Source organism: Plectropomus leopardus, chromosome 11 (assembly GCF_008729295.1).
Source record: "Plectropomus leopardus isolate mb chromosome 11, YSFRI_Pleo_2.0, whole genome shotgun sequence".
Classification (NCBI taxonomy): Eukaryota; Metazoa; Chordata; class Actinopteri; order Perciformes; family Serranidae; genus Plectropomus; species Plectropomus leopardus.
Window position 1 is genome coordinate 12176069 of NC_056473.1, and position 12534 is coordinate 12188602.

At 40.9% G+C, this 12534-nt stretch overlaps 1 protein-coding gene across 1 annotated transcript; it reads left to right on the forward strand.

Moving 5' to 3' along the window:
• Positions 1–1341: 1341 nt before the first annotated feature.
• Positions 1342–3471, forward strand: cdkn1cb (cyclin-dependent kinase inhibitor 1Cb). The gene is made up of 3 exons (XM_042496356.1): positions 1342–2037; positions 2196–2313; positions 2765–3471. Exons 1-2 carry the CDS (start codon positions 1506–1508, stop codon positions 2309–2311), a joined length of 648 nt encoding a protein of 215 aa, XP_042352290.1. The 5' UTR covers positions 1342–1505; the 3' UTR covers positions 2312–2313; positions 2765–3471.
• The last annotated feature ends 9063 nt before the right edge of the window (positions 3472–12534 follow it).

Here is a 12534-nt window from a genome sequence, read left to right on the forward strand (position 1 = left end):
GGGTCATTTCTTCTGTCATTGCTTTCTTCTCGTGTTTTGGAAAGAAATCAAACAGATTTGCTCAAGTTTTAAAGGGTTAATAAGGTCGTGCTGTAGTATTGATGTTTAGCCACTAGGGGTCAATGTAAACCCAATATCCACTGAAAAGGCGTTGTCATGACTGGATCAGGATGAGAGCAGGCAGGAGATACCACGCACTGCAGTTATTGATGGTATTATTCTGTCAGTAAGAACATTGATAGTTCATTTTGAACTGAATGTACACACTTAATAATGATGCATGACCTATAATTTAATAAGAATAATCATCTAAGCGCACACACGCACGTACATATTAGCCTGATTGTGTCATGGCCGCAGTGATTTACACCTTTGTGCGTAAACTTACTCCTCCACACTGAAGGTCAACACCTGTTTTAATCCTATATTGCAGACACCTTTTTCTTACTGTAAGTTGAGCATGTATTTTTCTTTTCTGTCACTTAATTTTCTTGGCAGTATTGAAAGGTAGCTGGTTGTTTATCACAATTAAAATCGACTGTAGTAATGTCTTTAAAGCATAAAAGAGGGCAATGAGATAAAAAAAAAAAAAAAAACAGCACAATTTCAGAACAGTGCTGGTTAATACGTGTTTACTGCTCAGCTGGGCAGAAAGCGTGTTTTATTTGTGAACCAGTCTTCCTTTACTGTTGTTTACATTACCCATGTGCGTAAAACCAAAGTAGCTCTCTCAGAGCAAAATCCTCGCAGACAGCTGAGCGAGGACGTTTCATAACCCGAGGAGTGTTATTGTGACGAGAGAAAGAAAAGAAGGGAGTGTGTGTTGGGACAAGAGGGTGCATGTAGGCTACTTTACGTGATGAGGTCAAATATCGGACAAAGAATGCAACCGGTGAGTTTTTTTTTCCCTCTACATTTCTTTTCATTTAACTGCTGATCAAGGCTGTTACAACTCTCTCAACTCAACTCTAAGATCACCTATAAGTCAGTTAGCGAACGCACAACACAACAAAGTCGTGTCCGATCATGGATGCACAACCACCAGCTGCTTGTGTAATTGCCCAAAGGCGACCCTAAATCTGCAGCTCCATCAGTTTGACGCTGAAATGGTTAAGAGTCCGCTCAGTATTATCAGAGAACCGAGAGAAAACCCAAAACGCTGCGCTCTGCTCGGCGCACAGCCAAATGGACAACAGGGGCTGATGGGAAATCATGGTGGGGGTTGTGCGTGTATTTGGAGAGGGTTGGACTTAAAGCAACCAATGAGAAAGCCGCCCGAGGTGGCTGCTGTAACTCAGGAGTAGTTGGGAGTTTATATACTTCACATCTCAGGGAGAAGGTACATTTAAACTGAGCTGTAGGGTGGAGAAAGACGAGTTACACGAGAGGAGAAAGAGACACATCACGCACAACAACACCCGACTTTTTTTTTCATCAGGGATCAATTAGCTAAATAAGGCATCTTATTCTGCATTTTTCGTGTTTTCATTGGAAAGATTTTGGAGATGTCCAACGTCCAGTTATCGAGCAGCGCTCTGGATAGGCTGGTGGCCAGGAGGACCTTTCCTCTCCACAGACGCACCAGCGTCTGCCGCAACCTCTTCGGACCGGTGGATCACGACGAACTGAGCCGGGAGATGAAATCCAAGCTGCGGGAGATTTCTGAACGAGACCAGCAGAGATGGAACTTTAATTTCGAGACAAACACCCCGCTGGATGGGGATTACAAGTGGGAAGAGGTGCCTGTGGATAAGACCCCGGTGTTTTATCAGGACTCTGTACAGAGTGGCAGGACCAGGGTGCCGGAGACACCCGTCAAGCACATGCCATCCATGGACTCTGTTCTCCCGGAGAGCCCTGACATGGATGTACAGGAGCGCTTGGCCGTGCCCGAGAGCAGCAGCACTCCCTGCCCGGTGGAAGTTAACCAGGAGAACCGCACAGACAAGCTGAACTCAGGGAAGCCGGCTCATAAACAGGTCCCGTGTGTCAGACGCAAGAGGACGGCCACTACTAACAACAACACACACATTACAGGTAAATAAAAACATTGAAATGTCCAGGTTGCGTGTACTGTCGGCTTCAGGGTTGCGCTCTGTATCCACATTACCTCATATGCTGCTCTCTTATGTGCGTTGTTTTGGCTCAAGTGGATTTATGTGTTTATTTGTGTGTTGTCTTTCCCGTTCACGCAGACTTCTTCGTCAAACGAAAGAGGCCTGCTGATAAAAAATGTAATGATCTGAACGCTTGCCAACAATCCAAGTCTCCAATCCCGGTGGAACAGACTCCACGAAAGAGGATCCGTTGAAGGTATGAAGATTTATCGTGTTTTCGAAACTGCTTAAAATGGATAAATCTCGCCCAATTGGACAGCCTTGCTTTGTTATGCCTTATATGATACGGCTGTTAATTATTATTAACAGTTGTTTTAATGGGCGCCTTATGATAAATAATAACTGCTTTGTTTTTCCTGTTAACTGGAAATGATTAGCCAAAAAAGCGCAGACAGTCTTATCTCGGAAGGGGGGTGGGGAGAGTTTGTGGTGGTGAAATCGCAGTTGTAGTGATAGTAGTAGCTGTAGTAACACCAGCGGTTGGGGGAGGGGGATGTGCGTCACAATGTGGCGGGAAAAGGCTCTGGTAAAGGGTGACGCCTGCCGCTGAGCTTACATCTCCTATTTCCTCAGAAAGCTGACTCGTGTCTTTTTACCCGGAATGACTGATTCCTCTGAAATCTCATCGTGCTTTATTCCTCCCCCAGGTGTCTTTTGCACTATTTGCCTGCGAAATTTGAGGATCGAGACGAGGATGTTTCTCCCTGCGTTTTAAGCGCCGCAGAAGAGAAACAACGGTGTGTGTGGGGGAAAAAAGAGCCCGACCGGCCGGTGGCTTGGGCTCGGTGCGCCCCGGCGGAGCGCAGCCTGAACGCTGGACCAGACTCTCAGGACTGAACGGTTGAAGGGAGAAGAAGAAGAAGAAAGAGGACATTACGCCGAATGACTTCTATCCAGTACAAATGTAGCATTCATTGTTGCTTTTGCATACAGCCACTCGACAGTGTTAAATGTTTTAACATCTGTGCAATCCTAAATTACTTTAAAAGAATTGTCTACACTGGCCAAAAGTGTACAGCTTTATAGAGACAATAGCCTATAAACGTTTATTTCTGTTCTGTCTTTTCTCTGTTAATGTATATTTTAAGACTATTCTAACTTATAATTTATTTATGTTTCTTTATATTTGTTAAATGCCTTGTTGATTTAGCCAAAGGGCATATTTTTATTTTATTTTATTATTTCTTCGTGTTATTTTTGTGAGGTTTTGCAATCATGTAGTTTTCCTATAGTAGTCCACACTTGAAAAAATAAGGTGTCATTGTGTTTCTGAGCCGTTTTTTGTGGTTTCATACAAGTGCCCTAATTATGTCTGGTAAAAGAGAATAAAAATATTTTTCACTTCATCTTTGAAGCAGATTTCTTGGTGTGTTTTTGTCCAGTTGACACTTGCTTAGTTGTGGTTGTACTGAAACTAGATGTGAGTCAAATTAATCTTGAAACTGAGAAAAGAGACTTTGTGCTGTCTGGCTTCTGCCTCGTGATTTTTTTAAATTTAGAAAAATAACAGCCTTATTGTGCATTCAGTGAAAGCTGGCTGTATTCACTTTATTAGCTGTAGGTATTAATATTAATCTCAGATGCTTTTTATACACACATTTCTGCAAAGAAAGCTCAATAAACACCACCTACAAGCCACGCAGTGTTACCGACATTTATGACTCAGTTGCCCCGGGGGCTCAGGTACATTACTTTTCATAGAGCTCCGCCTGTATCCGTCTGCCTCTGTGCGCTCGTGTACCTTGCGGGGGGAAAACGCATTCAGACGTGCAGCCTTGGGCCGCATGGCAGCTGCGGGATATAGGCTAGGATTTAAAGGCCCTTTCGCCCCTCTAAAGAAGCAGCAGCTGCCTTTGGATCCCCGCTTTGTCCGCCACGAAGACACCCCCACATCCACCCGCACTCAACAAGCCCTCTAAAGACCCACTCACACACACTGTTTACCCCGCCGTGGATACACCGGGCGTGGAGGCCACCTGCCAGAGCTGGAAAAAGAAAACTACTAGTCTTTGTAATTGTCCTCGTCTATTGAAACACACCATTCAACAGGTCATACTTGCAAGTTTACCCTTAATTGAAAGAAATGCAGCAGTGTGTGAATGCATGCGCCGTGGGCCTGGACTTTCAGTGCGCACGGAAACAAAAGGCACATTTCATAATTTTCCATAAGTTTCCACCATTTGTTTGAATTGCTTTGACTGTGTGACATGAATGTTTTGATGAAAATGGAGACTTTTGATGGCCAGAGTGACTTTGTCAGCTCTATGCAGCCCATAAGCTCTGACGGGCTTGTTCTGATTTCCAACACAAAGCGCTCTCCGGCTCCATTCTTTCCTTTTTGTTGCCATATGGCAAATCCATGTAGACATAGCCAAGACCCATTCAGTCAGCCACAGAATGTCCTGCATCAGAGAACAAAAGACACTTTGTCTGACTGCTCTATTGCTACGAATGGGCGAAAAAAATATTATAATTAATCTATGGCTATATCCAGCTAATTAACGCCCATATGCCCACGGGGAGCTGTGAGGCCATTCAGTGTAGTTTTAAAATCTCAATAGTTTACATGTTAAAGACAACAGCTGTTCATGTGTTACTTTAATGAAGTCCCCCCTGTGCTGGAGACTGGACACATTCAAGGGCTCAAGTCCCCCCTCAGAGTTAAAAGGGTCATCTTCCTTTATTTGTCTCTACAGCTGTGAAACTATATAAAATTTGTACCAATAAATAGAACTTCGTTTTCTCAAAAAGGTATTGAATTTGAGCCATTGCTGTAGAGGTCATAGGTTAAGGCCTGAAATTCAACTCAACAAGCTTTCCTTTTAAAATAAAAAAATAATAATCTAGCTGTTTTTTAAACAATAAAGCATTTTAAGCATACTGACCATGCATCACAATAAGTGAGATCTGTCATAAATAATATTACTTTATGTGCCATGGCCTTAATATTTTTTGGCTGCATGGATTTTTACAGTTTAAATAGCAGAATATTCTGTATGATAACTTAATTGAGTCCTGCAGTGTGTATGATGGACATGAAGGAAAGAGATGACAGCTAACATACAGACCTCATTAACAAGTCCACCACAATAGAATATAATTAAACAAGCAGCTGCTGATGGAGAGAATCAGCATCATGAGTCCTTCATTCTCCCATCTGACCTTTAACTCACAACCTCAGTTTTATTTGTCTAAGTCATCAGTAAAAACACAAATTTAATTTCTTTCATAAGTTAAATTAAGATTCAAAATCTGTACATAAACCGTGCATGTATTATAACTGAGAGGTGCTGTTTTCAGTGATAAAAATTAAGTTGACTTTTTGTGAAAACACATAAATGCATCAATAAAACCTTAACAAGTACAATATTTTTTTTTTTACATTGAAGGTACAACACTTTATATCAAAGGGCCTTCATTTCTTTCATTTAGATCTAATTTTAATTTACTTTATGAGATTTTGTAAACAGGCATTCCATTTTCAAAATAAAAGTGTGTACAAATAAAACAGGAAGGCAGACAGTTATTCGGTGAGATTTGTTTAGAAACAAAGTGTTAAAAGGCATTTGAAGTTTAAAAAAAAGAACGAATAAAATAATATCCACCTAGTAATGTTTCTTATATCTACAATATATCTATCTTTTTAACTGAAAAGGGTGATTGATGACTTTTAAACCTCAGTCAGACACCGACATGAATTGATCTAATGTGTAAAGTTATTCTAATGATCTGTTCTATATATGTTCGTTTTACTACTACAAATGTCCACCCTGGTGGATAATTAGATTTATTCTATTCAAAAAAGTGATGCGTAATGCTAAATAAATATAGTCAGTGTCGGAGTTGATCTTCAAAATTAATCTATTTCAGGCACAATGCGTCCTCTGTGTGAGTTTGTACAGAGTCTGTTCTATATTTAGTAATTAATCACTTTGACTGCAAATATGTCTTCGGTTCCTCCAAAACGTTTCTCCTTTCTGGGTTTGCAGTTTTCAGCCACTTTGACATATACAGTGGCTTTCAGGCTTGATTCAAATTTTATATAATTTCAGGCAGAAAAAAAAAAACAAACTTAAATAGCATTTTCCTCTGAAAACACACAATTAACGGGCCAGCCTGCAAAGGCTGCAATTAAATATAGAAAAGAGGAAAATCAGCCAGGGGGAATTAGCATTTTCCATGACCATCTGGCATCGGCGCAGGCGACAGGGAACAATGGCGAGCTGGATGGAGAAGAGAGGCGAGTGTGCCATCGCATTGACCTGCAAATGAGGCTTTGTCACCGAGTTAAAGCTCCCTGACCCCCTTTACCCCCCTCCCCAAAAAAAGACTTCTTTTTTTTAACCTATGGCGTAACGAATAAGAGGCCTGGATTCAGGTCTGAGTGTGTTTAGAGAGCTGCAGATCAAAACAATCGAGGACTTATTGGAGAGTGCAAACAATGTAACCCCACAGGGCTGCCTGTCTCATTAAAACACGTAAAATTAGATTTTCTTGAAATGAGATAGATTACAATATTCATTTCAGATATTTTCTATAATAAAGGCGAGTTAACTAATTATTCCCTCTTGCTATGCTATTTTAGTTGATTTAAGGAATGAATGAACATAATGACTAAACTGCAAACTAATCTGGATATATTTTATTGGAAGCCTCTTTGACCTCCTGAAGCACGGGCCTGTGGAACTACTTTACGCACTAAAAGCCTTTTTTGTTTTTTCTTTGGCGCTCTTCCTGCATAAGGGTAGAATTGTTTCTCGATTGACGTAGATTATAAAGGACGATTCAGACTTCACGAGACAGTTCGTCAAAATTCTGAAGTTATTCCTATTTGTTTCTCTCTATTTGGGTCTAGAAGCTGCGCCCTGGGATCTTTAAATGGCATGGAAGTGTGTGTAGGTTGGTTTGGGAGGTGGGGGGTGTTTGTCGGATTGCTGAACACCTGTGCTCCCCCACCCTACCTCCGCTCCAGGAGTGAAGTGGGCAGACAGAGGCCCACGTGTTTGCATAAAGGTGATTGTATCCGGAGGAGGATCTGTTGTTTGGGTGTGTTTCTCTCTCTCTCTCTCTCTCTCTCTCTCTCTCTCTCTCTCTCTCTCTCAGTGTGTCTGTGTGTGTGTGTGTGTGTGTGAGTGTGCGTGCGTGTCAAACCAGCCTTATTCTAAATAGGCTAAATAAATACATAAAATAAACAATAACATAAAATACATAATGACAGCACAGGCAGAGGTTCGTTTGGGCTTGATTAGATTTTGTTTTAGGAATTCAAAAGCACAAGGAGTCACATGAGTAGCTTAATGTGACCAGAAAATCTCTCTTGGCATTACTATATACAAGATTTATTTTTTAAAAATAGTACTTTAATTGCGCTTGTTGACTTTGATTAATATACAGGGGCTGGATGTTTCACAGGGAGATCCGGTATAGACAAAAAAGCGTCTTGCTATTTGACCACCAAGAGGAAGACTGCATGTCATAATGCCCAGTTGAGTGCATGAGGAGAGCATTTGACACAATGAAACGGCATCAGGAGTGCAGTGCAATAACAAGAAGACAACGATGTTCGCAATAGTGCAAATATGGTATTCTCAAATTGTTTGAGAGGCTCTTATTAGCCTACATCACCACAAAGCATGGTTACAGTAAAATGCACAAAAGAATCACAATATAAATACAATAAACCATATAAAAAAGCTCACATTAAGCAAATATCATTGATTGGGTCTCGAAAATTTCGTTGGTAGACAGCAGGGTTTAGAGAATTCGAAGTAAAAGTTATCTGAGCATAAAAGACACAGGTCTTATGCGGGTATATAGCGCTATGATGTCATAACGATACCAAAGTTGATTAGAAACTGTATATAATAATATAAGGGCTTCAGTATCAGTCAGTATTAGCATTATATTCTTAAATTATATGCCATATATTATGAACGTCATGTTGACACAAGAGCAAATGAAACAGTCAACAAATTAAGTAAGGCCCTTTGACCAATAGGCTATTAGGCCCTACAGACATTTTGTAGATCATCTTATTTTTGTTTTGGGTTCTTCTAAATGCAGACTTGCCCCAACGTTTTCCTTTTTTTCCTTCTTCTGGGCCTTTTTCTCTTTACATCCACTCAGTATTCATGCCTGTGGATAACAAAGAGCACGGCTCAATCCACGCAGGAGGCGGTGTGACAGGGAACTCGTGGCAGCTTTTCAAATATCTTCTTTCTGTCCGTCTCCTCCTTTTCTTTGCATCGCGACTTTGGTCTCAGTTGGAAAGGAGGAGGAGGGAGGGAGGGGAGGGGGGGCTTAATCAGCCTCCCACCTCAATCTCTAATTCACTTTGCTCTCCCCACGCATCAAGGGGATCGGATTTAACACTGCCCAGAAGAAAAGCAGATCCTTTACAATGTTTCACAACGTGATGGAGCGAGCGGCTTAATGCCTGGACTGCGTCCACTCTGCACTGCAAAAATATACAGCCGAATGTAGAATAGGCCTATTAGAAAGCTGGTGAGGGTCCGGCTGTAAACATTACTTATTTTTCTAAATTAGATTGGGAAAGTGACCGAAAACTGACACAGTGAGATACATTTACACCCCCATATTTTTAAGTTGCTAAAATTATTATTTTTAGGCCTTTAATCTTTTAGCCAAAATGTTAATTTTCTTTCAGCAGGAGTACAGTGAGCATTTAGTCTGTGGACTTTGCATATGAAAGAATTCACTATTGACCTGCAGCTTTTAGAGGCTTTCAAGAATTTGGGACAATCAATGGAAGCACATTGCAAAAATGAAAAATAAAATAAAAAATACAATTTTTAACAAGTAATCTGGCCCAATATTTACCTGAAACATTTAGTTGAATCAGTTGCATTGTACCATTCAGTTTCTTGTTTGTGAGAAACAACATGACACAAAAAATATGATAAAAGCATTTAAAGATAAACTTCACCCCAAAAGCATTGACTGCTGCTAAATTTTTAGGGTACAACATTTGACTAATTGACTTAAGGTGGACATTTCCTCCAATGTAAAGACCATCAATTCAAGGATGTCTATTTTCTAAGGGCCTGCCAGTTTTCTCTCCTGAACAGGTTAAAAGGTCATGCTATTGATTTGATGTCAAACAGCACTAAATTCCATCATCCTCATTCCACCACAGGAATATCCAAAATGTCCAAAATGTCAAAAAAAGAGAAAAGAACAAGAAAAAAAATTCAAAGTCTTTATGATTGAAATAGAATCTGTATCAGAATTTGGTGTTATTGCCAAGTACATTTACATATACAAGGAATTTGACTTTATGTTTTGGTGTAAAACAATTAACATAAAGGAAGAATAAAAGTAGTGAATTTAAATAGAATAAGACATAAGATAAAAATATAAAAGCAGTTTAAAAATATGAAATGAAAAAATAGAATATAAAGAATATAAAATGCATGTACAGAAGGTGCAATGGAGGGATAGTACATTTGTGAAGAAGTTGCAGTTGCAGTGCAAATATCTTTAGTCTAAAATGCAGCCATGGATAACAGTACGTGTGCATCATCATCTTTCATGTGATTAGGCTTTATATTTTTTTTTATACTGCAATCTTTGTGCCCTGAAGTCAGACATTTTACAATAATTTATGGACACCCATCGTATTCTTACGCTATTTTAAGCGTTTGTTTACCGATATTTTCCTGCACCACGAGACATTATAGCAACAGCTTAATTAATAATTATTAACACAAGTACATGTAAACATGTAGAGCAGGAACTTTTCGTGAAAGTCAACATACATTTTTTTTCCCTCTTTCAACACTGAACAAACATCATCAGTTGAAGGACCTGGTCATTTATGTTAGTGAGTGTCTGAGCTGCCAATATGTCCTTGAGAAAGACACTGATTTCAGTTTGATTGATCCTGTAGCTGACCCTGAGCTGCAGTCACACAAACACTGCCCTCTCGTTGTGGAACCATCAATAGATTACCATGAACATATGGTGTGTGTGTTTATGAGTGCTGCATTCCCTTAGAAAGCACTACAGCCAGTGATGCTATGTGATTATTGATGGTAAGAAATTTCTTTCTGAAAGAAAAGTTTCGGCAACTGACCTCAAACAAACCGAGGTCTTTGAATTTAGGTTTGTAAACATTTGTTCCATGTTGCATCTTGAAAGCTTTTCTTTATTATTAGATATCAGTTATATTTAGATTAAAATATATTAATATCTTTTGGCATCAGGTTTATATGGCATCATCAAATCAGTGTACTCTTTGAAAAAGTCCTCAGCAGTCCCCAAATCAAAAATACACATCTGCCTCTTACCTGTCTTGCTATTTATCAGTCTAGATTGTTTTGGTATTAATCGCTGAGTGTTGGAGATATCAGACGTAGAGAGTTCTGCCTTCTCTCCAATATAATGATAATATTTTAAAAAAACACTCAAACAGCAATGTCTCTTTTCAGAAATCATGACCCAGTTACTCAAGATACTCCACAGACCTTGTTGTGAGCAGTTTCATGAAGGAACTACTTTCGTTCTACTGAACTTCACCTGTCATATGTATCCCCATCAAATTCTATTATATTTGAGAGAAGACAGAAGTCTTCATGGTCGATATCGAGAAAACCCAGAAACTTCCACCAAAACAATCTAGACTGATAACTAGCACTACAGAAAAGAGGAAAAAATATCTATTTTTCATTTTGTGTGACCTGTCCCTTAGAAAAGAAAGTGATGTGGGAGAAAACAAATAATAACACATTTTTGAAGCTGACAGCTGATGATTTAATCCTACAATGTTGCTTACAGTCAGTGGTGGGCTGGTGGCATGAAAGCGTTCAGAGGAAATCATGTTGAGGCAAGCTGTCAAAGCAGCGGCTCCCGCTCACTCAAACAACAACCAACTGTGGCCCTTTGAGTCTCCCACATACTGTACCTATCAAAAAGTGCATAGCTTCACTCGCGAGTGATGGCTTTACAACCAGAGAGCCATATGTAGCTCTGCAGGAAGGGGCCTGCTTCATTGTGGCAGTAATTGGACAGAGAGGAGAGAGGAGGAGACACAGATAGTGCGATGACACTTGAGAAATGAGATCTAACTCCATCCCAGCGCCAGTCCTGACAGCCAGAGTCCTCCACCTCCATTCTTCTGCTTTCTCCCTTTGTCCCGACCCTTTTCAGTCCCCCTGAACCAAACCTGTTCCCCTTCACATCCCTTCTTGCATGGGGATGTGAGTTCTCTGTTGAGCGGCTGCTGTCTCTGTTTTATCTGTCCATCCATCCATCTCTTGACGCCTCTCCTCCTTGCTCCTCTCCTCCCTGGCCCTCTCCATTGGCAGAGCAGTTTTCTTCTCCTTCAATCATCTTGGCTCATAAAACTCGGGGAGGAGGGCTAGCAGGCTGTGTTTTCAGGGCTGGCTTCACTGCTATGGGTGCACTGACTCGGACTAATGCTATTCACGCCTCACATTTGCTCGCCAGGTCCTATGAAAAGGGATGGCCACGGCAGCCTTTATGGGACACACAACAAAGGACCATCATTCATCAGGCTGCAGAGCGCTGAGGAGTGGCAGAGTTCGTGTTCATCACGCTAGCCCTCAGCTGCTTGCGTCAGCTAGCATCATGGTCGCTTTATTTTAAAATAACGACTACATGCAAGTTGGGAGAAGTTGATGAGAAGAAGCTGAAATGCTGAAAAGTTTTCTTCAGGTTTTATTTATAGAAAATTGTTTTTAATGTTTGAACTTTTACATGGTGCTAATGGTGTGTGTGTGTTTGTGTGTGTGTGTGTGTGTGTGTGTGTGGTGTAACATGCACTATGGCTGAGCGTCTGGTGGCATTATAGATTAATAGCCATACTCCCAGGTCACCAAGCCACTATTAATCTTCACCTTTCCTTCGCTGCTCCTTAACATAGGGCCAGACGCTTTAGAGGCCTGTTGGCAGCTTGCAACAATACCCAGAATGCCGCAAGGCCTTGTCGGGCTGTCCTAATTTGTGGCTGTGGTCCTGGGGTTGAATTCAGCTGCTGCTGGCTGCTTGACCTGCTGTATTCTGTTGGCGGATTAGCAACATCTTTTAGTCTCCATGCAGGACAACGCCAAAGAGCTGATACACAGCCTGCAATTACACAGCAGGAAAGGCCTGCTTAGATACACACACACACACACACACACACACATACATGTTTATGGATGGATAGATGGAAAGGGAAGCAGGTGATGTGTCGGTAGGCTTTGAAGAAGACTTAAGAAAGAGAGTTGGAGACTGAAGGCAAAGGGAAACTGTCTCAGTGTGTGTTTTGGGGTTTTGTACTTACACAGTGGGTATTCAGCCTACATTGTGGACATGGAAATCAATGTATCGAGGAGCTGAGCAGCAGCTTATCTTCTTAGAGCTGGCACTGTACAACATCAGAGCATCAACTTGC

Coding starts and splice junctions, on each gene's coding strand:
- cdkn1cb (XM_042496356.1), top strand. CDS start 1,506: ATGTCCAACGTCCAGTTATCGAGCAGCGCTCTGGATAGGCTGGTGGCC. Junction 2,038..2,195: donor CAACAACACACACATTACAG/GTAAATAAAAAC, acceptor CCGTTCACGCAG/ACTTCTTCGTCAAACGAAAG.